The 27,981-nt window shown below is 41.2% G+C and overlaps 1 protein-coding gene across 7 annotated transcripts; it reads left to right on the top strand.

Moving 5' to 3' along the window:
* Positions 1-262: 262 nt before the first annotated feature.
* Positions 263-27,981, top strand: LOC100495571 (chromaffin granule amine transporter). 7 transcript variants are annotated; one of them, XM_004912544.4, is made up of 18 exons: positions 264-546; positions 982-1,085; positions 11,903-11,957; positions 13,084-13,166; positions 13,904-14,043; positions 14,216-14,477; positions 18,730-18,788; positions 19,538-19,621; positions 19,856-19,948; positions 20,936-21,025; positions 22,225-22,268; positions 22,352-22,412; positions 23,241-23,336; positions 23,692-23,770; positions 23,891-23,942; positions 25,406-25,589; positions 25,793-25,926; positions 27,127-27,981. In XM_004912544.4, exons 5-18 carry the CDS (start codon positions 13,929-13,931, stop codon positions 27,178-27,180), a joined length of 1,407 nt encoding a protein of 468 aa, XP_004912601.1. In that variant the 5' UTR covers positions 264-546; positions 982-1,085; positions 11,903-11,957; positions 13,084-13,166; positions 13,904-13,928; the 3' UTR covers positions 27,181-27,981. The 7 variants fall into 7 exon arrangements, with proteins under 7 accessions (XP_012814878.1, XP_004912601.1, XP_002932789.2 ...); XM_002932743.5 differs by lacking the exon at positions 982-1,085; XM_012959423.2 differs by lacking the exons at positions 264-546; positions 982-1,085 and adding an exon at positions 10,549-10,567.

Here is a 27,981-nt window from a genome sequence, read left to right as displayed (position 1 = left end):
ATTGATTTTCTTTTTAGCCTACAGGAATCATTAGGTCAGTTAACCAAACAGTCTAGAAACTGAGCTTTGGGCCCATGAGGTCTTTTCTCCCCTTACTTGTTCTAACATCAGGCAAGTGGTGGCCATGTTGTATATAGCTCCTACACCCATCTTTATATTTACAGAGAGGTGAGGGAGGTGTCACTTAGCATAGGAACGATCAGTTAAGAATTTAACTAATACCTTAACTTTTTGGCCTCCTTTCACTTTTTCCCTCAGTGCTGGGGAAATGCTTTAAATGAAGCATCAGAGCCAACTGCCTCCCTGACAAATTGTTTAAAAGGTTCCAACTATTTTTTTTGTTGCAGCCTAATACTAGAAGGCTCTTAAACAGTTATTGAGCTTGCCTCTGAGCACTTTCAGTTGTAATTCCTGTTTGCGTGCATACTAATGGATGGTAATCAGGTGATTCTTCACTCGGAGCCTTTAGCTGTGTGCAATAGGAAGGTTCCTGTCCCACTCCGTGCCTTAGCAGCCCAGCATAGAGTTCCAGGAGCTTCCGGCAAGGTAACACTATTGATTTTATCTTTATATTCTATAAGCCAGAATACAGGGCTGTTATTATCATACTGCATTTTACTTGTTAATGCTTCTCCTAGTTGAAGTCTATTTTAGTTATAAGTTGCATGGAACTAGTCTCTCGCAATATGCTCATGTTACACTTTCTGGGTCTGATTATATGCTGGTTTAGTAACAGCCATTCTCTATGTATTTTGTTATGATCTGTATTGGTCCTGGGCCTGGGGTATTGACTTGCCTGAGGCCAATAGCTAAATCAGTTGGCTCTGAAGAGCAATAAGCTATACGGGCATTATTCCTACTTAAAGAAGCTGCCAAACTGAAAATATGAATTGCACACTGCTATAATTCTGGGGCCTGGGGGCATTGAGTGTTTCTATGCAATTAATCACTGACCCCCCCCCCCCCTGAATGCATCAACAGGATCCAGGTGAATACTATTCAAGTCAATGAAGGAGAAATGAGAGTTTTGCCACTGGCCCACCAAGGGGGAAATTGCGAGTGACAGCAAAACTCTGGGAAATGAGGTTGATATTAATCTACTTTGGATATTTTTGAGGCCTTATTAAATGCACCATTATAGCTGATGCTTTTATTCCTGGCCTGGCAAAGCAGCACTTATCTCATTTCCTTATATGTGTCGTTGTTTGTCCTTGACTCGTGGATATGTTACAGGTCATTTACTACCTACGGGACAGGGTACTAAGTGCAAGCAGGTTTAGTATTCACAGATCCTTGAGGTAGAATTGTTGTCAGATATAATCAAGGCAGAGCTTAGCAATGTGACACCAATGTCGGGAAGCTTGGTAGGCTTAAGATATACCTTTCATTTACTAACTAAGGGTCCAGATTCCCTCCAGTTGAATAGTACAGGGAGTGATATACTAAGCTTGAATCCATTTAGCACTGTGGTCCCTTCACTTTAGGCCAGTTATGCCTCAGGAGATTTGCCTCCAGCTGTTAGTCCTAAGGTGCAGCACATGTCTCTGTGTCTTACCTTCCTAAAATGTACTCTGACAAAGCTTGTCCTACATCTGACTAAATGTTGTTATGGGGTCCTGGTTTCGCAGACTTTCTCTAGAAGTATCACCCCTCTAGGGCAGGACTCTTTACTGGTCCTTATTGACACCAGACTCCCAAGACACATCCACCTGGGTCAGAAGATGGAGGCCAAAGAGGAAGAACTGGGGACTCCCAATCACAATATTAAAGTGAGACATGAAGTGGCCACTGGCTCAGTAAGCTAATAGCAAAGATATCCCATTTAGGTAACTTAGATATCAAGGTACCGATATAACTTCCTAGCAACTAGGCAAATAGCAATATGTAGGGGATTTCCATCCATAGGGACTGTTAACCCACATCATTATTCTATGAAAAAAGTGTCACTTCAACTTGAGTTACAAGTTGACTGATGATCTGTCCATTATACTGGACTGGAATGCTGTTCTGGTTTCTCCACTTAACCCCCTCCCTGCCACTGGCATTCTTACAAACAAACTAACCTGTCCTAACAGAAAATGATCATGAAGTGTGGTGAGATCTGTGGAGGAGAATTAAACCATTAATACAATTCTGTTAGATTTCCGGACCTGAGCACGCACAGGTGAAGCTGATCCTGCCTGAAGGATTTTGGGTTATAGTCGTCCCTTAATAACTTTAGACTTAGTACCATTTTCACGGTCTGGCCAGGTGGCAACTCTAATATGGAACTATGTTTTTCATATGTAGATGCTATTAGGTAGCCTGTTCTGGAACGATAACAACAGTTTAATACTGTTTGTAGATTTGTAAAAAAATACAAGAGTTTTACCTCCAAGTACTATTGGGACCAGTTGTCTAAATGAATTTAATAGTTTCATGGATAGATTATGGATTCTTGTTAGGTTCTGTCAAGTCAGCTTTGACTCCAGATAACCATATGGATAGAATTGTTGTGATCTGTCCATCTTGTTTCTTGTTCTAATTCTTCCTTCTTCAAGAGCTTACCTGAGTTGCTTTTCTTTGTTATTAATAATTGTCTTTGCCATCATTTTTTCAGTCTTCCTTCACTCTTTAACTTGCCTTGTAATGGTCTTTAAGTCTTCTTCATAGGGTATCACCATATTATCAAAGCTTGCTCATGTTACTTCCACCAAATCCTTAATTATCACCTTTGTGTGTGCACCCCAGGCTTCTTTCTTAGGTATATACCCGGTCCAGTCCGAAATTCCTCATATCTCTGCTAAATGTAATAATAAACCTATGGTACTTCATCCAAGGCTATATTAACCCCTCTAGCATTCCTACAATAAATAATAATTGGGATTATGTTACAGTAAGAGTTAGTACAGGTTAAACGAAGGCTATATGTATAGTACATGCTTTTATGCAGCATCTACCGCATCTAACCAATATGTATAATATAAGAAAAATCACTAAACCTGCCATGATTTATTATATGAAACCCGTAACTAACCTAGCTAAATTTTTACCCACAAACCCAGGTGCATTCGAGGAAGCTTCTCCCAATTTTCATGCTTGTATAAAGTTCTCACTATCAGTAATCAATGTATAATATTTCTTGTCCCACCTGTTGGTGCGCCTATAGTAAAGGCACCAGCTGGTAGCCAATCAAAAGCCTTTTACTAAAATAACAACTAGTAATGAGTGAATCTGTCCCGTTTCGTTTTGTGCCGTGACTGCGCCTTTTTTAATGCGACCGTGTCCATTTTGACATGCATTTTTTTCACTGGAAATTTTCGCAGAAGTTTTGCAAAACAATTTGCCAATGGTGAAATTTGGAAATTGCAGCAAATCCATGTCTGGCGAAAAAATTCACTCATCGCTAATAATAACACATAAAAATAAAATATAATTCTTATTGATGGACAGTTTCTCTAAATATGAGACTAAATGAATCTATTCTATATTTAAGTTAACATTTAGTATGTTATAGAATGACCAATTCTTGGCAACTTTTCAGTTCTTCATTTTTTATTTTTTGAATTATTTGCTTTTCTATTCCGACAACCAGATTCCAAACCGGAGATCTGCTGAAAAAAAGATCCTAAATAATTCAAAAACCATAGATAATAAAAAATGAGCTCCCTTTAACACAGTGGTCCCCAACCTTTTTTGCACCAAGGACCAGTATCAAGCAGGAAAATTTTGCCAAGGACCAGTGGGGCGGGGAGGAGGGGGGGTTGCGCACAGCGTGCATTTCAGGCACATAATAAAACACAATAAACTAGTCAGCGCATAGTATATACTTAGTACACATTTAATGTAAATGTAATTATTTTATTTAAAAAAGTGATTTGTGTTCATTCGCGTCGGTCTTGCACGCAATGCGTTCATTCGTGCCTTTATACGTGTGGCATGTTCATTCGCGCTTTTATACACGCACCGCTCCCTGTGGCCAAGTGGAAAGCAGCCCACGGCCCGGCACTGGTCTGCGGCCTGGCGGTTGGGGACCCCTGCTTTTCATCACAAGTCATGAAATAATCATGTAAAATGATTGCCACGCCATTGGAAAATCCATGCCAACTTGCAGGCAGAAATCCAAAACAAACATACAGCCACACAGTCTCAAAGCCTTTATTTCTGTTGCTCTGCATAGTAATCAGGGCTCTTCATTCCTTTATCTGGCTTGGAGCCTATTAGCATAGCCCAAGTAAGCATGATAATCCTTGTAGTCATCACCCAATGGGGACCTACTGCCATAACACTGAATCCCAAGGTCCCTGGGACTTGGGTGGTACAAGGAAAGGGGAGTTATTATGTCTACACTTACCCTAAACCCCCAAAGCAAATGGCAGTTCTTGAAGTGAAATAATAAAACCTTCAACTTTCACAGCAGTCTTGGTGATCAGCAGCACTTGGTACAGTCCTTCCAAGCATGGCTGGAGGGCCTCAGTGACATGCCATTTGATGAGGACCCAGTCTGGGTTGAAGGGCATATGTCCCTGGGGCGACTGTTGTATCCGTCACTGAAGAGGACATTTGAGAATGTAGTTCGGCCAGCAGAAATATTCCGAAATGACGCACATATAGTATCCATCAATATCCATCTGTCACTTGTAGACACTTCAACCCAATTGGGCAGCAACAAGTCAGGCCAGTTATTTATGGATAAAGATATCACCACAGATACTTCCATTTCTACATCTGAAAGATAAAGGATCAAGGAAATGTAATTAGGTACGCCAGTTTGCAATACAAAGACAAAACATAAACCACATGCACTTATATAACATATGTTATAAACAAATCCAGCAAAAAACATTGTATTTTTTTCAGTTCTGCAAAAAAAGTATAAAACAAACATGCCTTCGGAGCTGCAAACAAGACAGGGTAATAGATCTGCAAATAAAACATAATAAAACTCCTTTCATATGCGAAACACTTGTTTTCTCTGCTTAAACTTATGTCAACATTCATTTTGTCATGACTTCAAAAGTCCCATACAGAAGTTTTCAGGAAAAAACCTGAGAAAAGAAACCCCCGTTGATTCCAATGCGTTTGGGGTAAGAAAAAAAGCCATTGACCCTAATGCATTTGGGGTAAGAAAAAAAAGCCTTTGGGCCCGATTCACTAAAGTGCGATAAAACGTGCGCTATTTATAGCGTGCGTTAAAAATTTTATCGCGTCTTAATTTTCGCGACTTTTCGCATGATTCACTATAAGCATACTTGCGCTTTTTTACGCGCGGTATTTTATGTGATAGGTTTGTCGCGATAAATAGCATGCGTGGTATTTTCCGCATGCACGCTATTTATCGCATGCGCTAATTGTCGCGACATTACGCAAGTGACAACCGGCAGCATAAAACTGGCGACATTTTGCCCTGGGAGAGCACAGAGTGCTAGAGAGGTGCTGCATAAATGTTTATTTGGAAAAAAAAAACCCAAAAACCAATAAAAATCTAAGTAAGTAAGTAAAAAAGAAGTGCTAGAGATAATAAAATGGGGGGGGGGGGGGCATTTATGAATATTTAGGCAAATACTTAGGGGTCCGTTTGCTAAAGTGGCTTAAATTAATTGGGAGATTTTAGACACAGAATAAATGGCAAATATGTTGTGGGCACAAATATAATATTGCAATTATTCTGGCAACAAAACATTGGATTGGCAGTTATCCCACTCGCCAGAAAATACGCTACGTACTAATTAACGCAAGTTTTACTATTCAGCAAAATGGGCTAAAGACTAAATTGTTGGCAGAATATTTGCAAACATTTAACCCATATAGCATATTGATGCTGTTACTGATAAATGTAAGAGTGTAGGGGAAACTACATGAAAGTATAGAATACCATATCTAGGAAGGCAAAATAAGTAGACATTACTCAGTTCAAAAGTAGAAAAATATAAAATTTTACTGGGGGGGGGGAAAAAATTTAGGGCTTGCTGCTCTTGAGGTCCTCCATGTCCCTCCTGAGTTGGGCAACTTCCCCCCGGAGCTGGGCCAGCTAGGCCTTCATATTGTCCAGGTCCTCCTGCATGGACCGATGTGCTGGGCCTTCGTCGGCAGGAGAAACTGGTGGCTGGGATCCGGGGGGCTGGGGGGGAACCAAAGGGCCAGGGAAAATGGGGTCAAACTGGGGGAGGAGTAAAGGGGGGGTGTCCGGGGCCTCCATGGCCTCCTCGGCCTCGGGGGCCTCCTCTGCCTCCTCAGCCTCTGGGGACTCGGGGGCCTGGCTCAGTCCTGGGGCCTCAGGGGCCTTGCTGGGTCCTGGGGCCTGGCTTGGTCCTGGGGCCTGGTCAGCTCCTTGGGCCTCTGGGGCCAGTTGTCGGGCCTCGGGGGCTGGAGGAATTCGGGCCTCTGGGGCCAGTTGTCGGGCCTCGGGGGCCGCAGGAATTCGGGCCTCGGGGGCCGGAGGAGCCTGCTGGGCCACAGGAGCCTGGAGGGCCTGGGGTTGGGCCTGGGGAGGAGGCGCCAGCTGAAGTTCTGTGAGATAGTATTGCAAGATGTTATTTTGTGTAATATATTATATATATATATATATATACATTCATACACAGAGGGCCACCATCATAAATAACGAGGCCCCTCACAACAACATTTTTTGGGCTACCCCTCCTCCCACGCCCCCAATGGCCCCTCCCCCTGTGAACCCTCACATCAATACAAAGGACACACAGACATTGTTAGCCAGGGCCCCCTAAAACATTTGTGGCCCTCCCCCAAATGACTCACACTATGGGCCGCTCCCTGCTGCTTCCCCCCTGCTTTAAACTTATTTATGCATATGTATTTGAAAATAGATGTGTGTGTATATATATATATATATATATATATATACAATAAGAAGTGCTGGGAAGCTGCACACCATAAGGAACAATAATACCTGGGTGCCTGTGGCAAAACAAAATCTAGACAGGCATGGGGTGACGGCACACACAGGATTTTCACAAGGAGTCACAAAGATGTGAAATAATATTCAGAGGTTTATTGTGAGCAACGTTTCAGTTCCTCACTGGCATTATGGTTGAACGTGATAGACGTATGTCTTTTTACAACCCAACTTACTATGTTACTATGTTACTTTCATCATCCCTGACATTTCTTACATTTGTACCTTTAGTTCAAATTACTTGCTAAATCTTTTACTGAACGTATACTGTAACAGCATAATAAAGTACAATAATTACCTTCCGCAATTTCAGCGACCAGTTCTGGGCTCCTGCGCTTCAGGTCGGACCACAGACGCTGGAGCTGGTGGGGGTCCACATCAAGGGCAAACCCGGCGAGCAAACCCTCTCTTAGCTCGCCCAGGATTGCCCTCTTCCTCTGAGCGCAGGAGCACGCTGATAATATAGCGCCTCTCCCCTGGTAGCAGATCAGAAACCCCAGGCATGGTCCTCTCTGTAGTGTGGCTGCAGGCTCAATGACACAAAATGACCCCAAGTCGCACATGTCACAAGATTACAAAATCGCCACAAAATGTCCGCATGTCGCGAGATTACAAAATCGCGACAAAAAAAATCGCCAAAATATACATAGTAATGTATTTTGCGCGACAAAATATTCACCGCTACAGTACAGTATATTATCGCGACAAAATATTCACCGCTATAGTACTGTATATTAATGCGACAAAATATTCACCACTGTAGTACTGTATATTATCGCAACAAAATATTCACCGCTACAGTACAGTATATTATCGCGACAAAATATTCACCACTATAGTACTGTATATTATCGCAACAAAATATTCACCGCTATAGTACTGTATATTATCGCAACAAAATATTCACCGCTATAGTACTGTATATTATCGCAACAAAATATTCACCGCTACAGTACAGTATATTATCGCGACAAAATATTCACCACTATAGTACTGTATATTATCGCAACAAAATATTCACCGCTATAGTACTGTATATTATCGCAACAAAATATTCATCGCTATAGTACTGTATATTATCGCAACAAAATATTCACCACTATAGTACTGTATATTATCGCAACAAAATATTCACCACTATAGTACTGTATATTATCGCAACAAAATATTCACCGCTACAGTACAGTATATTATCGCGACAAAATATTCACCACTATAGTACTGTATATTATCGCAACAAAATATTCACCGCTATAGTACTGTATATTATCGCGACAAAATATTCACCGCTATAGTACTGTATATTATCGCGACAAAATATTCACCGCTATAGTACTGTATATTATCGCGACAAAATATTCACCGCTATAGTACTGTATATTATCGCGACAAAATATTCACCGCTATAGTACTGTATATTATCGCGACAAAATATTCACTGCTATAGTACTGTATATTAGTAGCGAAATTCCATACATGCCAAGACTTGAGTAAAATTGAGTAAAAAGACACATACTTGAATAAATAACACTGTAAGTCCATATTTTATTGCCAAAAACTCATTTACTGTACTTTTGTATAATTTTTCGCCTGCCTGTAGTAGGGGTTAATTTTCGCATAGCCGAATGCGATATTTAGCGCGCCTAAGTTATAGTGAATCATGCGATCGTATTCTTTTCAGCGCGGAAATTATCGATATGGCGACTTATCGCACGCGATAATACAATGGTGAATCGCATGCTAGTTATCGCGACAAATTTAACGCAAAAAAGCGTGCGATAATTTTTATCGCACTTTAGTGAATCAGGCCCTTTGACTCTAATGCATTTGGAGAAAACAAAATTTGAGAAAAAAGGCCTTTGACTCTAATGCATTTGGAGAAGGAATAAGTGCCCACTGACACCAATGCGTTTGGTGCTACACAATACCCATTTACTTATTCATTCGAAGCAAGAAAAAAAACTATTCTATTTTATTAATATTCAAGAAGAACATACAGGTGAACAAGAAAAGTCTCAATCAATAAATCAAGAGCAAAAAAAGTAAGTAGTGACACAGAATAGATTAACAGTAGTGATGAGCGTTTTGCTTCGCTTGCAAAAGATTCACGAAACGGCAAAAAATTTGCGAAGCGGCGAAGATGCTGTACGTCATGTTTTTGATGCTGGTGAATGTTTCCTTGACAAATTTTGATGCCTGTTTCGCGAAATAATCCGCCAATGGCAAAAGGCAGAAATTCGCCACAAATCCATGCCCGGTGAATAATTTGTCCATCACTAATTAACAGTTATAAACTAAATAAAACTAATTATAGAAATACAAAGTATAACATTAATTATGAGTTCAGTAAAAATGTGTTAATATGGCTAGGATGAAGTACAGGTATAGGACCCATTATCCAGAATGCTCGGGACCAAGTGTATTCCGGATAAGGGGTCTTTCCGTAATTTGGATCTCCATAACTTAAGTCTGCTAAAGAATCAATAAAACAGTAATTAAACCCAATGGGATTGTTTTGCATCAAATAAGGATTAATTATATCTTAGTTGGGATCAATTACAGGTACTGTTTTATTATTACAGAGAAAAGGGAATCATTTAACCATTAAATAAACCCAATAGGGCTGTTCTGCCCCCAATAAGGGGTAATTATATCTTAGTTGGGATCAAGTACAGGTACTGTTTTATTATTACAGAGAAAAGGGAATCATTTAACCATTAAATAAACCCAATAGGGCTGTTCTGCCCCCAATAAGGGGTAATTATATCTTAGTTGGGATCAAGTACAGGTACTGTTTTATTATTACAGAGAAAAGGGAATCATTTAACCATTAAATAAACCCAATAGGGCTGTTCTGCCCCCAATAAGGGGTAATTATATCTTAGTTGGGATCAAGTACAGGTACTGTTTTATTATTAGAGAGAAAAGGGAATCATTTAACCATTAAATAAACCCAATAGGGCTGTTCTGCCCCCAATAAGGGGTAATTATATCTTAGTTGGGATCAAGTACAGGTACTGTTTTATTATTAGAGAGAAAAAGGAATCATTTAACCATTAAATAAACCCAATAGGGCTGTTCTGCCCCCAATAAGGGGTAATTATATCTTAGTTGGGATCAAGTACAGGTACTGTTTTATTATTACAGAGAAAAGGGAATCATTTAACCATTAAATAAACCCAATAGGGCTGTTCTGCCCCCAATAAGGGGTAATTATATCTTAGTTGGGATCAAGTACAGGTACTGTTTTATTATTAGAGAGAAAAGGGAATCATTTAACCATTAAAGGACAATGAAAGGTTAATATAAATTAAAAGTAAGTCTAAAGGCATTCTTTTTAAGTACTTACTGCATATCTAATTTCCCAGATCCCTGCTTGCTTCTCTGAGATATGGTGCTGGCAGCCTACAGCAGAGTGAAGACTACAGTGACATCACTGAAATCTCTCTCCCCTTCCTGTAGGCTGCCAGCGGCAGCCTTCCTATTCTCTGAGCATGTGTGTAACTTGATCCTGTCTCCTGTTCTGAGCTACACATGCCCACCAGCCAATCAGAAGCGGATCTGGCAGAGGGGAGGGGGGAGGGAATGAAACACATGTGCAGTATGAAGCAAGGAGGGAAAGGAAGGGAGAATACCTTTTTAGAGATGGCTGCCTGTTCTAAAAAAAGTGAAGTAAGTGTGAATAAGTATATATTTGATTAGGTGAGCCAAAAGTGTGGCGTTTTTCCTAAACAATAGGAGGACTATTGGGCAGTATGCTTTTTAAATTTTGACTTGCATTCTCCTTTAAATAAACCCAATAGGGCTGTTCTGCCCCCAATAAGGGGTAATTATATCTTAGTTGGGATCAAGTACAGGTACTGTTTTATTATTACAGAGAAAAGGGAATCATTTAACCATTAAATAAACCCAATAGGGCTGTTCTGCCCCCAATAAGGGGTAATTATATCTTAGTTGGGATCAAGTACAGGTACTGTTTTATTATTACAGAGAAAAGGGAATCATTTAACCATTAAATAAACCCAATAGGGCTGTTCTGCCCCCAATAAGGGGTAATTATATCTTAGTTGGGATCAAGTACAGGTACTGTTTTATTATTACAGAGAAAAGGGAATCATTTAACCATTAAATAAACCCAATAGGGCTGTTCTGCCCCAATAAGGGGTAATTATACCTAAGTTGTGATAGATATAACAAGTACAAGGTACTGTTTTATTATTACGGAGAAAAAGGAAATCAGTTTTAAAATTCTGAATTATTTCATTAAAATGGAGTCAATGGGAGACGGGCTTTCCGTAATTCGGAGCTTTCTGGATAATGGGTTTCTGGATAAGGGATCCCATACTTGTATAATACGAATGAATGGATTATCGAATCTGTAATGAATGACTTCATTTGTAGAAAGATTATTTAGTTCCTCTGAAACTTCAATAGAGGGGGAGGAGGACTCAATCCGTTTTTTTAATATGGTTCTTCCAACTGTGGCTAAAGTCAATTTGATCAAATTCAGAATATGTGAGAAACTCCAGTCTTTAGATTTGCGTGTGATAATACTTAACTCAGTATCATTATTTATATTCAGGGGAATAAAATATGGAGATAAAGAGAGTTGTGAGTGAAAGTTTATGTTCAAATTATCTTTAATCTCTTTACAAAATGTCTTAATTATTGGGCATTCCCAAAATAGATGAAAAAAGTTAGGGGAAGGAAAATTATATTTATGACATTTATTGAGGTATTTATCATTTTTTGAATGAAAATTCAACCCTTTGTAAGCCAAATGGATCAGTCTGTAGTTTTGTGCTCTCCAAATTTCAGAGGATATTAGTTTGTCAAAGTGAATAATAGAAGAAACTAAAGAGTTTGTAACGGTTGAGTTGAAGATAAAATAATTTCTCCTTGTTAGAGATTTTCCATTTGGCACTAAATTCTTCTCATTGTAGAATATTTTCTTTTGTAGGAGAAGAAATATCTTGCAAATAGTGAATACCTTTTTTTTTCTTCCAGGAAGTGGACATTGGAGGAAAGGCTAAACATGGGAGGCTCAAGTTTCTTATAGCTGGTAAGGGGTTGATTAGATTTATAGAGTTTGTGTAGTATTCTCCATGCCGCAAACGTGTCCCTGTATATTGGGTTTTCTTTAGTTTCAAGGGGGCTGGTTTTTGAATGGTTTATATATTAGTTCCAGAATATTTTCATGAGAGTCTGTAGTTAATTCCAAAGAGTATATTGCTATATTTACTATATTCAGAGATCCACTCTATTATAAAGAGGTTAAGGCTGATAAATTGAATAATCTATAATCTGGAATATAGAGGGGAAAACGGGTATGTAACCGGCCTCCTCAACCGCCACTATATATATATATCCGAATAAAGATGGAGCAACAATACCTGTATAAGGACAGCAGGGCGTTTCCAGAATGTTATTGCTGTGCTTCACACACACACACACACACACACACAGCAGGATCAAACATTTAGAGACAATAATCTGCCCTTCCCCAAGTGATAACCCACTATAGAGATCCAGATCCCTTAAATACCCACCCGTGTAGTGACACCTAGTGGAACATTTGCAAACAGGAATATTCCTGCCACATGTAATATATTATTAAATGTATCCAAAACCTTAGTTCACAATCCATGGAGTAGCCCCAATTAATAGTCCAGTTTGTATTTTGAATAATTTTATGGTTGGGGGTCACCAAAACATGAGGAACTGTATTAAAGGGTCGCGGCATTAGGGAGGTTGAGAACCACTGCGCTACATTAAGCAGGAATAGTTTCTGGCAGACTCTTGAAAAGTTTTGTCTTTGTTTGGATAGAGTAGGAGAGAAACCTTGAAATATCAGGATTTTGTTGTTCTCCAATGACAGCTTTCTGGAATTTTCTATACTTTTGCAAAATGTTGATTTTATCAGCACAGTCTAGGAATCTCACAAGGACAGTTCTGGATTTCTGAATATTATTCTCAGGGATGGAAGCAACTCTATGAGCTCTTTCAGTTTTTAGTATGGGAATGTCATGTTGTAACCCTAAAGCCTTAGGTAACCATTGAGGCAGTAGCTGAGAGAGTGAGTGTTGCTGGTATAGTTCAGGAATACCTATAACACGTAAATGATTTCTTCTGGACCTGTTTTCCAAGTCCTCATTTTTTGCTTCCAACTCTTTAACTTTCTTTTCCAGAAGTTGAAGTTTATTGGAAAAGGAAGAAGAATTATCTTCTAAAGAAGAAATCCTCTATTTCTGTAATTTGGTCAGACTGTGAGGTAGGTTGGTCTGTCCGTGTATTAATGTCCATTTGTAGTGTAAGTATGGCAGTTGCAGGGTTAATTAAATTAGCTACTTCAGTAGCTATTTGCTTGTTATTTGAGACATTTGAGGAAAATATTGTGAGAATGAGGAGTAAATGAGACTTGTGTGAGATCTCCAGAGTAAGTGATGGCCATCTTGGATTTCTGTGCTTGTACATTTATTTCCTTATCCTATTGCTCTTATATGTGTGTTTTTAAATTAAGCTATCACTTACTGACCACTGTTTAGGTATATAGGGGGTTAATGTGGTCTAGGTGGGTGTATCCTCTGATGGGGTTAATTGGATAAATACTGGTGGGTGTTTGGATTGTAAATTCAGCTTCTGATGAAGTGGCATGCTGGCCACGAAACGCGTTAGGCTGTAAGGATATGGACGCTATTCTCCTATGTTTTTAACGCAATACAAATAAATATGTGTCCGGCGTTCCGCTTCCATTACTGTTTGTTCTATTGGAATTCTGCCCTGTCGGGGGTGTTGGGAAGCGTGGTAGCTCCGCACAGTTCAATACAGCCTGCTATCCTGGTGAGTGCTCCCCCCTTTTTTTCTTACCTTTCTGCACTTAAGGAATTAAAAGTTAGCAAAACCTTTACCCCCCTATGGGTATGTTATGGCTGTTAGAGTCTTTGTGCTAAAATATTACCTATTCATGTTCATTTTCACATTTCATTTGACCTTCTAATGCCTCTCCAGAGCCAGTAGTACATGACACAACACCATGGCACAATTCTCCTTTCGTCAGTGGCTACAGAAGACGCGTGAATCCCGGATACTGATTCTTATTGTGGTGACGGTGGCTCTGTTTGTGGACTGCATAATTAACACCGTTATTGGTAGGTCTGCATGCTTTAAAAGTGAACAGAAAACCTTTTATTGTCTGTCAGCTGTTAAATATTTTATAGTAAATAATAGATTTTGCAGCCTATGGGCCGCTAGAAACACAGGCGTTAGTAAGACAATTGCAACCAAACACAGGTCATTGACTAATGCTTCTTTCTCTGGCAGCCCCAATCCTTCCAACTTTACTTATTGGAAAAAACACATCCAACTCCTCTGTTGTATCGAACTATACCTCCACTTTGCTCCCTGATAACTCAAGTAAAGGGATTTACCAATTACAGAATGCCAATGGGACACAGGATGGTGAATGCTACACTAAGGGGAAAGAAAATTCAGATGGACAGGAATTTTGGATAGGTCTACTCCTTGCATTTAAGGGCATGCTGCAAATGGTGGCAAACCCCATAGTGGGAGTACTGACCAACAGGTAGGTTCATCTAGCCCTAGATTAATAAAAGGCACCAGGTTATGAGATGCATTATAACTACCAGACAACACTGCCTTAACTGCTATTCTGGATACCGTATATACTCGAGTATAAGCCGATCCGAATATAAGCCGAGGTACCTGATTTCACCTAAGAAAACTGGAAAAAGGTTTTGACTCGAGTATAAGCCTAGGGTGGGAAATGCAGCCGCTACTGCTAAGTTTCAATAATCAAAATAAATACCAATAAAAGTACATTAAATGAGGCATCAGTGGGGTATATGTTTTATATTTTATTTCAAAGAAAAACGGTAAACTAGCTCTGTAAGTGGAGAAGAGGGTCAACAAAAACAATATGGTATCAACAATGATACCTTAAGAGTACAGGTATAGGACCTGTTATCCAGAATGCTCGGGACCAAGGGTATTCGGGATAAGAGGTCTTTCCGTAATTGGGATCTTCATACCTTAAGTCTACTAAGAAATCAATAAAACATTCATTAAACGCGATTGGATTATTTTACAGCTGGTAAGGATTAATTATATCTTAGTTGGATCAAATACAAAGCATTTTCAAAATCTGAATTATTTGATTAAAATGTGGTCTATGGGAGACGGGCATTCCATAATTCGGAGCTTTCTGGATATCAGGTTTCCGGATAAGGGATCCCATACCTGTAGTTCAATCAGCAACCAAGCTAAAACACAAAGAGTTAAAATCCTTCAAAACTATATATAGTTTTTATATAGAATATAAAGTGCAATGTCTAGTGCAGAATGGGACAGGTGAGGATGGTCGAGGAAGATGAATTTGGGAGCGGGCCAGGGCACTGGAGGGTCTGCTTGCGGGGGGCCTAATTTGCACACAGAGGACAGAGGGTGCTAGTCTGGAGGGACCCATGGCACCCGACTCGAGTATAAGCCGAGGGCCACTTTTTTAGCACATTTTGGGTGCTGAAAAACTAGGCTTATACTTGAGTATATACAGTATATTGTATGATTTATCTGAATGTATATACCCATGTTTAGAGGGAGTAATACATAAAGAATCCTGTACACGTCGTTACCTCTGTGTTGTGCCGTTCAAGGGGTTGTAAACCTTCTTAAAAATATCCCACTGTGCCCCATAGTTACCTAACGTCAATTAGCAACATATTTATTACGAAGATGAAAAATAATTATGAAAAAAATAAAAAATGAAGACCAACTGAAAAGCTATAAAATGTTGTCCATTCTATAACATACTGAATGTTTACTTCTAGGTGAACTAACCCTTTTAAGCTTGCAATCCTTAGTGCTCTAGCCCTTGTTGGTAAATGAAGCAATAATATCGGCCATCTTGCTCTTATCTTACATACAAAGATTTTTTTCACCTTAAGAATCATGTGCAAATTACATTTTGATACAGAGAAATGATGGGCTGGACCGCGGGGCCTGCTTCCTCTATAGCTGCTCTAGTCGGCCTAGTTATGCTCACCCGCTGCTTAATATTAAGTGCAGATAGCATTAGCGCGCAGGTGGGTGGGGGGGGGGGGCGGCATCTAGGTACCTCTAAACATTTTTTTGGAGGGGGGTCCGGTGCATTCTGGGTACAGCGCTGATGAGATTCCAACTCTCTTTGGCAGTGGTGTATTCCTGAGGGAGAAGGGGGGACTGGCCACCTCCCACCTAGGGTTGCCACCTGGCTGGTATTTTACTGGTGCCAGTATTACACATTTTCTGGCAATGTATTTTGCAGTAAATTTGTTATCACCCCAATTCCTGCTCGCAGTTTGGCCCTGTCCTCTCTGATACCTCTCTATCTCTTTGCTGCGAGCGGCAAAATTTTTTTTGCCACGCCCATGGAAAGAATGCAATTTGCCCTGCAGTGTAATCCCATTCCCTGACTCAACACTAGCACTGACCAGCTTTCATGTAGCCATCATATGGAGCAAGCTTAGGGGGCTGTTCCTGCTCAATTGTGCTTAGTACAGGGGAATCCCTATGCTGCCATAGTTTTATTGTATCTCTCTGTAAAGGCTATGAGCAAACTTAGCAAACAAAATTTTCTGGGCCCCCCTCCTCCCACACCCTGCCCCCAATGGCCCCTCCCCGGTGACCTCTCCCATCAGTAGAAAGGACACAGACATTGGTAGCCAGGCCCCCCCCTAAAACATTGGTAGCCAGGGCCACACCCCTAAAACACCCCACTCCTTCCTGCTCCCCCACTCCCCCCTACATCCTCCAGCCCCCCCCCCAGCATCCTCCAACTCTCCCCCTAGCGTCTTCCAGCTCCCCCCCAAGCATCCTGCAGCTTCCCCCCAAGCATCCTCCAGCTCCCCCAACTCTCCCCCCAGCATCCTCCAGCTCTCCCCAGGGCATCCTCCAGCTCCCCCAACTCTCCCCCAGCATCCTCCAGCTCTCCCCCAGGCGTCCTCCAGCTCCCCCAACTCTCCCCCCCAGCATTCTCAAGCTCCCTCAACTCTCCCCCAAGCATCCTCCAGCTCCCCCAACTCTCCCCCCAGTATCCCCCATCTCTCCCCCTAGCATCCTCCAGCTCCCCCAACTCTCCGCCCAGCATCCTCCAGCTCCTTCAACTCTCCCCCAGGCGTCCTCCAGCTCCCCCAACTCTCCCCCCCCAGCATCCTCAACTCTCCCCCAAGCATCCTCCAGCTCCCCCAACTCTCCCCCCAGTATCCCCCATCTCTCCCCCTAGCATCCTCCAGCTCCCCCAACTCTCCGCCCAGCATCCTCCAGCTCCTTCAACTCTCCCCCAGGCATCCTCCAGCTCCCCAACTCTCCCCCCAGCATCCTCCAGCTCCCTCAACTCTCCCCCAAGCATCCTCCAGCTCCCCAAACTCTCCCTCCCAGCATCCCCCAACTCTCCCCCCAGCGTCCTCCAGCTCCCTCAACTCTTCCCCGCAGCATCCCCCAACATCCTCCAGCTCCCTCAACTCTCCCCCAGGTGTCCTCCAGCTCCCCCAACTCTCCCCCCAGCATCCTCCAACTCTCCCCCAGGCGTCCTCCAGCTCCCCCAACTCTCCCCCCCAGCATCCCCAACTCTCCCCCCAGCATCCTCCAGCTCCCCCAACTCTCCCCTCCAGCATCCCCCAACTCTCCCCCCAGCATCCTCCACCTCCCTCAATTCTCCCCCCAGCTTCCCCAACTCTCCCCCCCAGCATCCTTCAACTCTCCCCCAGGTGTCCTCCAGCTCCCCCAACTCTCCCCCCCAGCATCCCCTAACTCTCCCCCCAGCATCCCCCAACTCCCCCAGGCCTCCTCCAGCTCTCCCTCAGGCATCCTCTAGCTCCCCCCAGAGCGTCCTCCCCAGCATCCACATGCTTCAACCTGCTCCTCCTCCAGCTCCCTGCTGTGTTCGCTGCTTGCATCCTCCGGCTCACATCCTCACTTGTAAAGGTTGCACCCCATGCGTACTAACGTCACATGTACGCACGAGGAGCGACCAATCAATTTACCCGCTGACCACCAATGAAAGGGCCCGTCATTTTTAAAGGGGGCTGGGGTAAAAAAATTTATCACGGCCGGGCCCCCTTTAAAGAGAGAAGTGAATCACGGTGGGGCCCCCATTGGCGCGGGGCCCGATTGGGTGCAATTGGTTCAATCGGCCTAGGACCGGCCCTGGTAATACTACTACTGGCCCCTGTGAGTTCCCTTAACTTGCTTGCCTCCCAGAAACACAAATTTGCGAGCAGCAAAAGACACAGGCTGCAATGAGGTCCTGTACTTTCTGCCTGCCAGAGGGACTAAAACATTGATGTTACAAATTGTAACAACTTCTCTGCAGCTTACAGACAGCAGGAACCACATAACCCACAATGCATTGCAAAGCAATGTTCCTTCGCTTATTGACATCATGTGTGCAGGGAATTGTGGGATTGGGAGGATGCAGGCTGAAGGCAGGCGACTACTGTTACCTTCTATTTGAGTCTCAAAGTAGTCAGCCAGATCAGATTAATGTATGTATATTGCAAAGTTGCTTGAAATTATGTTTACTTTTCAAAAAGTCTAAGGGATTTCCTTATGATTGCTAAGTGGGATTTCCTTATGATTGCTCTATGTAGAATTATTAAATTCTCTAACAGACTTAAATAAGTTATAATAAATATTCTCCAGAGCTTTCTTATGTGGAGATTTGATTGAAAAGTTCCCTATAAGACTGTACTAAACTGAATGGAGCTTGGGCTTTAGTTAGCCCAGGAGGAAAGGTGCTGCTATTTATTCCAATTTAAAAATAACTGATCAATTTTCTTTAGGTTTGGATACGATGCGCCATTGCTGGTTGGATTTGCGGTTGTGTTCTTCTCGACTTTGAGTTAGTATAATGTGTCCCTATAACAAATGCACACAAACCTCTCCTGCGCCATAACCTCACTCTCTATCTCCTTGCAACTTCTCTTTTGGGCTTCACCTGCCTCAGTATGGCTGAAACATTCTATATTACTAGAACATTAAGACCCGTGCACGTGTAATTCCACAACAGCAGAAGTTCCACAGTTCAAACCCCATAGATTTTACTGTAACCATTTATACAATCGCAGTATTTTCATCCTGTGGCGGAACCAACGTTTTCATCATCCTCCATATTGAGCCTTGAGGCTGGGAGTTCTCTCCCAATGGCCTCTTTTTCTTGTTCTTGTCCAGCCACTTCCATCAGAAGCTTCTGAGGAAGTGGCTGGACGCCACGAAACGCGTCAAGCTCCAAAGTCCTGTTAAGGAATGTACGTGTACCTCTTAAGAAATATGCAATAAAAGACTGGTTTTATTTTTAGTGGTGCTCCGCATTTTTTTGCTTTAGTATCTGATGAAGAAGCGTCTTAGTAATTCAGTATTACCCTGCCCCAAGTAGCCGTCTATTTGATCATGCCAGTGGCATATTTACTAACCCTTTATCTCTGTTTCGCTCTCTCTCTGTATAAAAGCACTTAGCCTTTGGCCTTGTTGTGCCTTGATATGGTCATGAAACTCCCTGGTGACTTATAATATCCTTATATTTTACAATAGGGGGTACGGTATTTACTATATATACTGTATATACTAGGGATGTATTGATTTATTTTGCAGTGTATGCTTTTGGCGAACAGTACGTTTTTCTTTGTGTGGCCAGGGGCTTGCAGGGTATTGGATCATCCTTAACGATTATACCAGGTAATATATATATTATTTTTTTGTAATATACCTCTATATATCTGATACAACTTAGCACAAAGAACAAAAAGCAAGGCCATATTGTTACTTTTAGGCCAGTTCCACACAGGTGTCGATTTGCATAGTGCTACCCACAATAGTAGCAATTACTCTCATAAACTGCAACACTTCTTTGTAAAATGTATGATTTCTATACAATTAGTTCTGTCATAACTGTAAGTATATTTCTGTCAGGTTTGGCTTTGTTGGCAAATACTTTCCCAGATGATGAAGAAAGAGCAAAAGCCATGGCAATTTCTACCAGTGGATTGACAGTTGGGATCCTACGTAAGTACAGTGAGATCCTACTGTCACTCAGTATTGCTCAGAACCTCTGAAATCATTATCATGGAATACATCACTGTGGTACATATACCTTTAATAACCATACCATGCAGCACTGTTATTATATATATTATTATTATTATTAACATTTATTTATAAAGCGCCAACATATTCCGCAGCGCTGTACAATAAGTGGGTTACATACATTGGACATACAGAGTAACATATAAAGCAATCAATAACCGATACAAGAGGTGAAGAGGGCCCTGCCCAAAATGTCTTTTTCTTATCACTGTTATTGTACGATCAACATTGTTAAAACTCAATAAAAATATAAGTTACAAAAAGAACTTCTGAAATCATGGGTGCAAACGATGCACCACTTTGGGTTACTGCTTGTGGGGTACCTGGCCACCAACTTCTTTCTTCTCCCAGGCATTCTCTATAGAAAGCATACACAGTATAGAAATCTTTGGAAAAATTCTGTACTGCACATTTGCCCTCCCCAAGTAAAGAGGATGAGAGGAGGAAGACTGTGGCGCAGTACCCCTTAAATAATACCCTAGACGGGTGCATTTTTTTTAAAGATACCAGCCTGGGGTAACAGGCAAGCCCAACAACTTGGCACCCCCTAGTGATTTTAACTTTACTTGGCCTACAGGCACTGTGCTCAAGGTTAATAAGATGGGGACATTTCTTACAGACAATAAAAGCAAGAAAAATGAAAATTAAAAGGCAAATATGCAATATACGCTTATTTCTTGTTCAGTGGCAGCAATTAATAAACACTGCATAAGGATTGCACATATAATTACACATTTAATAGATTTGGACTTTGCACTGCCCTGCTGAAAAAAAGTGCACTTTGTGACTGGGATAATGGCTGGGGAAACTTGCTCCAACCATGTAAGGCATCCCATTGCCAGCTTTTAAATATTTTTATTTATATATGTACAGGGTATACAAATAACTTTCATTCTCCTGCTGCAGTTGGTGCTCCCTTTGGATCTCTTATGAATGGGTCTTTTGGGAAGTCCTCTCCATTCTATGTTTTAGCCGCTGTGACTCTGCTGGATGGAGGTACATGTGATATACATTTTTTTTATTGTTATAATAAGGATTGTACCATCAAATCATTAGGATTAATATTCTTCTCTGTCAGTGGTATAAGCTCATTTAAGGTGAGATTAGCAGAGGATACCTTTTAGATAAACTTGAAAGCCAAACCTGGCCTGAGGGTCACGTAGAGTGAATTTTGGATGAACACTTACTTGTATATGTGCTTATCTGATTGGTTTTGTGGTTATGGAGTATTGCATGCATAACATCAGGGCCAGAACTAGGGGTAGGCAGGGTGCAACAGTGAAGGGGCGCCAGGCAGGTACCTCTGTTGCCAACCCCTAGTCTGGGATTTCTTACCGCCACCGATGATTTCCCAGCGCTCCCTCACTGCACGGTGTCTGTGCGTCCCCCTCTGCGGCGTCCCCACGTGTGTAGACTCCTGGAAGTACTTGTTATGAAAGATAAGCATTAAGGCTAAAAGGCCGTTGGGACCTGTAGGTTGGGAGGACACTTTTGGAAACTGGGGAACCTGTAGAATAAACAGAAGTCCAATCATAATGTATCAGAATAGATAAGCATAGAGTCCAAGAGTCAGGCACAAACCAAGGCTGTCAGCAATCAGAATAGTCAGGGACAGAGAAGAAGTTGCTAAACCAATGAAATAGCGCACACTGAAACTTTACAGTGAAACAAAAAATACGATTGGGCATTAAACCCATGCTTCTGGAATCCTTTTATTTTGAGTTTAACATAGTAATTAGTGATGAGCTAAATTTTTTGCCAGGCGCGGATTTGCGGCAAATTTCCGTGATTCGCTATTGGCAGATTGTTTTTACGTGCATGAAATAAAATTGTAGCGCGCGTCAAAAAATGGTGCATGTCAAAACAAATTGTCATGCATGTCATTTTTTTGCCGTACGTATTAATTTTTTTGACTCTCACTACACCAAACGCACATCATTTTACACCATGTGCAAATTTTTGGCCATTTTGAAATATTTCGGCGAATCGAAACAGGACAGATTTGCTCATCACTAATAGTGTTGTCACAATGTGGTGTTTGTTTGGGCATGATGACAAGATATCTACGCATGTGCATAAGCATCACTAGGTCCACCAATAGGTCTGACAATTTTCCTATCAACAGTAAACTTCCTGCACCTGATAATTGCAGCACTTTGAGTCAATAACGTATTGCTTTTCTGCTTTGTCTTTAGCCCTCCGGCTGTGTATACTTAGGCCATCAAAGTTTTCCCCAGGAGTAAGTACTGTACATGCATACTCAGGTTCAGAAAGACAAAGAAAAGATTGGGTCTTTCTAATACTTTTTCTTCTTTACCATAGAGCATTCCTGCAACACCATATCTGACTCTACTTGCGGATCCTTATATTTTGGTGACCGTTGGTAATGCCATTTAAACTGGGATATTTAGAGAATGTCTGCTGTTTTGGGTTATATGTTGGTTGCAAATTAATCAGTGTTCATCTGAATTAATAAATAGTCACACGTCATGTCTGTTTTATGTGACTAGGTTAAAAGGCATGATCAGGCAGTTATTCCACTTTGAGTTGACGCACACCTGTAAGGGATAGGGTAAAGCCTTTCAAATACTTTCCGGAAGTCGTCTTAGCATTCTGATGGTGCACATATAATATTTTAATCTCAAAGAAATCAATAAATCCAAAAATATATAACATAAATAAGCATAATGGTGTGTGGTATAGCAAAGGGTCAGCAGTCTTACAAAGTATTCATAGGATTGGTAAAGGCTTTCAGTTACACCTTGGATTCCCTCAAGCAGAAGTCTCCCAAGTGGAGGTTCTTCCACCAAGTGTTGCCTTGGAGCACACAACACTACCACTTTTCGGTGAAGCCAAATGCTGTGAGACCTGTCTAACTCACAACTCCCATGAGTGTGTTAAGACAGAAGCTGCTATCCACGGCCTTTATCTTGTTTATGGGGTCCCTGTTCCCCTGACTTCTCTAAGGGGTGCAGGTCTCATAAGGGTTCACAGCTTGATATTGGGGCCTTACACTCCAGGTTCCCAGTGTGGAAACCAAAAGGAAAAATCCATGTTTTTCATTCCCTTATAGAACCAATGGACAGAAACTGGACACATGATCCATGGGCCAGTTAGGGAAACCTCCTCTCCCATGTCTGTTTAGAAAGACACCAGTATGAACAAAGCCATACCATGATCTTATATAAGATGTTATTCTTTTTGTCCTTAGTGGGTTACTTCCTCACTAAATTACATTCTAGTTTACTGCAAGCGATTGTACCTATAAGAATGATGGAACACATGTGTGCCCCCAGCTATCAGCTTGGTAAGTTGTGCACAGTCTACTAATGGCAGGTTTTAAAAATAATACATTTTGTATATGATATTTAGAGATGGTAATTATAGACAGCAAATACAAATAATGGTTTCAGACAAGTATCCTAGGTATTCAGTCATAAAATCTGACCAAGTACTGACTGACTAATGACCGACTAATACTGGCAGAAAAGGTAAATTAACTTCTTACATTCCAACTGACCATGGTAAATGGTAGAGTTTCAAGACTCTCAAACCTGATGGAATACATTCCTCTTACTTGCCCTCCTTAGTTCCAGTATAAGATGCAGATTACTCTGTACTTTGCCTTTAATGTTCATACTTTGTAAATATTCTCTCTTTAGGTCTGGCGTTCGTTCCAGCTATGCTCACAACCATTTTGACTCTCAATGGTTTTGCGATTCTGTCCTTAAAATGGGGGAGGTGAGTGAAAAGGAAAACAATAAGAGGCGCCGGCCCTTCTGCGATAGATGAAGGAGAGCAAATATAAAGGCTGGTGGATATTAAAGATCCTATAACTGACCTGTTTGTTTCACACCCCAGGTGGCTATGCCTTATGCTTGGATTTATTATTCAAGGAATCGGGATTATATGTGTGAGTACTGGTGCTCCTTATTGTGCATATTCTGTGATGAGGAATATACTTGCCTTGTGCTGCCTATGGCATGATTTTGTTTGACTATTGTAGGGACCCATAGGGTTAACAGTGCCTATGGTTTTATCCCCTATTACGTCCTAGTTTGCTGTTACTATGCAGAATTATATGTTACCACTTTTGCTATTTACATATGTGCATTTATTGGCCCTTAGATAGGATGAGCGCATCCTGCACACTGTATATAGTGTCAGGCCAAGGGTGGGCACTTCCTCTCTGCCCTTCCCCTTTCCAGCAGGAGGTTGTTTTCCAGGGAGCCTGGACCAACTGGGCCCAGAAGCATCGAGCCCTAGGAAAGCCATAGCTCTAAAAATAAAAGTCCAGGAGCAGGGACCCCGTGAATAAGGGTAAGTCAGTGTGCAGGGTATATATTTGTGAGAGCACATTCTAGGAACGTGAAATAGTTCAGGATTACATAGAAAGAGCAGTTGTGTGCTCCAACAAGGAGAACTTAGTGGGAGTAGTACTCCCAAGGCTCTGTTGCCTTAGTAAAGGGGCAACAGGGAATTCAGGTATAGCTCCCTGATTCAAGTCGGATGTACTGATCCTAAGGTGGAAACCCTTGGGACTTCTATCTACTTTCCCACATTGGTCTCCACAGTGGTGCTACAACACTCTGCCTTAGTATTGACTGCACCTGATGTTCTGCTGTAATACCTCATTGCTATGAGTACTTACCCTGCATAAGGGTCAAGTTCAAGTTCCAGTTATCTGCAAAGAACCTCTGGCATTTTATTACTTGTTATTCTTATTACTACTACCTTTGACAGTGGTGAGGTGTAGTTCTGCAACATCTCTCAAGTACACTCTTTCCTCTAGCGAAGGCCCATCCTGCATGTGTCATGTGTGTACCATCTACCTGGATATTGGCCTCATACCAGCCAAAATAGGGTTAAACTATTATCCTTTGGGAGGGGGTTGTAATGAAACTCTAAAATAGCAACATTCACAAAAACCTTTATGAAATGGCAGGATTGCGTGGCAATAATATATATTGTATATAGAGAACATGTAATCAATTCCCATTGGTCTAATTCCTTCTTACATAAAGGGTCAATTGCTACTCCAAGTGTAGTGTGCAAACTGTAATTTTTGGCAAATTCGTTGTTATCAGACATTCAGCCAAAGATCCAATAATATACTGGACAGCAAATAATGTTCTTTTTAGATCTCAATTAACTGATGTTCAAGTTGGAATTTCAGCCAGTTGGACCACCATTTGGCTATTATTCTGGGTCCCCCTTGGGGTGGCAGCCGCACAGTTTGGGAAGCACTGGCACCAACACAAGATAACGTGCCATACTGTATTCATTGTAATGGAAAAAGGTCATTACCCATCTAATACAAATGTCTAGTTCCAGTTTGCAATAGGTGTACATGCTAACCTTTCTTTTCTGTCCTAGTTTCCTTTAGCTGCCAATATCTTTGGACTCATTGGACCTTCCATTGTGCTTGGAATCGGTACTGCCTTAGTGGGAGCATCAATAATGCCATTGATGGCGTATCTGATTGATCTACGTCACACATCAGTCTATGGTGGGATATATGCCATAACAGATGCAGCTTTCTGTCTTGGATTTGCTATAGGTAAGGAATAAAAAATAAATTCTACAACTTATGGTTTATTCTTATCATTATTTATATGTAGCACCAACATATTCTGTTGGGTTATCACATGAGTCCCTGCTTCAATGGTGTTTACTATCTAAGCTCCCTATCACAAACTGTATGGTCTCATTTGTTTCAGATGCCAATTAACCTGCCTGTATGTTTTTGTTGTGACTCCTTAGGCCCATTATTTGGCGGAGCCATTGCAAGTGCCATCGGATTCACCTGGGTAATGGTCATATTATGCGTGTTACTAATTATTTATGCCCCTCTCTTCATCCTGCTACGTAATGTCAGTGGAAAAGATGAGAAAAAGGTGAGTACTCTGCTGTCTGTATTTAAATGTACTTGAAGTAGCTAAACTATAGCCAATGACATTCTCAGCCCGCTCCTACTCACCAGCCCCTTGGATGTTGCTCCCAGTGGCCTCAAAGCAGGGGCTTATTTCTGAATTCCTGACTTGGAGGCAAGTTTTGGAAGCACCGAGACACAGTTTTACTATAAACAGAGCCTCCTGTAGGCTGCCGTCCACATAGGGGCTACCAAATAGCCAATCACAGCCCTTATTTGGCATCCCATGAGCATTTTTAATGCTCACTTTGCTCCCCAGATCTTTTTACCATGGCTCACAAGTACAAAAGGTTGGAGATCCCTGTCTTATGCCTAAACCTTACAGCCTTTGCCTTTTTCCCCCCAAAAAATAACCTAGGGCTTTTTTTTTGCCTCTGGGCCCTGGGGTCTGGCTATGATATGAGCTGAAGAAAGCGTATAATTATTTAATGCTATTTTCTGTGTTTTTACCTGTGGAGGTTTCATTCTTGTTGGCATTTTCTGCAACATTGTCAGGTGTATTACCCTCCCCTTTTAGGAATACAAGCTTGCTGTGTCCCGCTTAGTGCTGACCTAGAGTTGTTGAGAAAAATGGGAAAACTGAATCATAATTACAATGGTTTTCCTTACAGACTGAAGGCAGGCTCAGGACAGTTCACTACTGTTACATTTTATTAAATTCTCAAAGATGCCACTGAGTGCAAGACTTATACTGTATGTACATAGTACTTTCTATACTGCTGCCAGTGTTAGAATAGACTGAACAGCTACACCATTCTCATACCTCAGGGTTAAAAACAATATCGTAATATCTAAACATTTCCAAAAAAAGAAAAAACAAAACATATATGATAATGACAGAAAACAACTGTATGAGCTTTGAGGCTAGTTAAAACAAATGTGATAAATGTCTCCATGTAAAGTAATTATTCTGGTCAACTACATGCCGGCGGGTCATCCCTTTCCTTCTCTCATTCTCTTCTAACTAGTCTAGAAGCTTGCCAGTAACATGAGGATGAAAGGGTTGGGTTGGTCTTTTAAAGCTTTGGTATGGTCCTTCTGCTGGGAGCAGGGGGCTTGCTAATATGCTGTTAAGGAAATGAAAATCAGATTATGTTCGATACAGTTGTAAGCAGAGCACTGTGCACCTTCACTTATCTAACTTGAATACTATTGTTTCTTTAAGCCTATTTTAAACCAGGAAAACACGCCTGAGGAAGCCAAGTCTGATGACCAATAGTCTCACAACTTATTGAACGTGGTTCACACTCTACCTCTGAAGGCACATCACTCTGGCCAGCAACACCCACCGAGCATTTGCATTTGGTTACCTACAGTATTATCCATGAATACATAACCATAAAACTATTGTACGTGTATTTGGTACAACATAGGGATAACCATCCTAAAGGCTATTCTCGCTATTCTTAATGTATATTGCAAAAATATGTTTACTTTTAAAAAAGCTTACGTTGTGTTTGGGTGGAGTTCCCCTTTAAAAGCAAAAAAGTAGACAATTCCGAGCTCTCTGAATATCGGAAGATCTGTTTTCACATTGGTTTCATGAAACTACTAATGTCTGTGTAACTTGCCGTACTTATCATTTACTGTAATTCCCTATCTATATAATGGAGCCTGTTGTTGGATACTGTGGGGTTTATACAAATGACCTGAAGATGCCACTGAGTGCAAGACTTATACTGTATGTACATAGTACTTTAGTGCTGTAAGTGCTAGAATAGACTAAACAGCTACACCATTCTCATACTTCAGGGTTAAAAACAATATTGTCATATCTAAACATTAATAAAAAAATAAAAAACAAAACATACATGATAATGACAGAAAACAACTGTATGAGCTTTGCGGCTAGTTAAAACAAATGTGATAAATGTCTCCATGTAAAGTAATTATTTCTCAGAAAAGCTTCAGAGTTGTGTTTCTGCTACAAACATTTCAAAGCTCTCTGTAAGAGAAAATGGCTCATTCCTGAGTTATGTTGGTTTTTAAAAAAATAAATATAACAGGTTACCAACTAAAA

This window comes from Xenopus tropicalis, chromosome 3 (genome assembly GCF_000004195.4).
Source record: "Xenopus tropicalis strain Nigerian chromosome 3, UCB_Xtro_10.0, whole genome shotgun sequence".
Classification (NCBI taxonomy): domain Eukaryota; kingdom Metazoa; phylum Chordata; class Amphibia; order Anura; family Pipidae; genus Xenopus; species Xenopus tropicalis.
The sequence above is the reverse complement of the archived record's forward strand: the minus strand, read 5'-3'. Positions and strand labels throughout refer to the sequence as shown.

Coding starts and splice junctions, on each gene's coding strand:
- LOC100495571 (XM_004912545.4), top strand. CDS start 13,929: ATGGCACAATTCTCCTTTCGTCAGTGGCTACAGAAGACGCGTGAATCC. Junction 22,269..22,351: donor CATCAAAGTTTTCCCCAGGA/GTAAGTACTGTA, acceptor TCTTTACCATAG/AGCATTCCTGCAACACCATA. Junction 23,771..23,890: donor CTGTCCTTAAAATGGGGGAG/GTGAGTGAAAAG, acceptor TTCACACCCCAG/GTGGCTATGCCTTATGCTTG.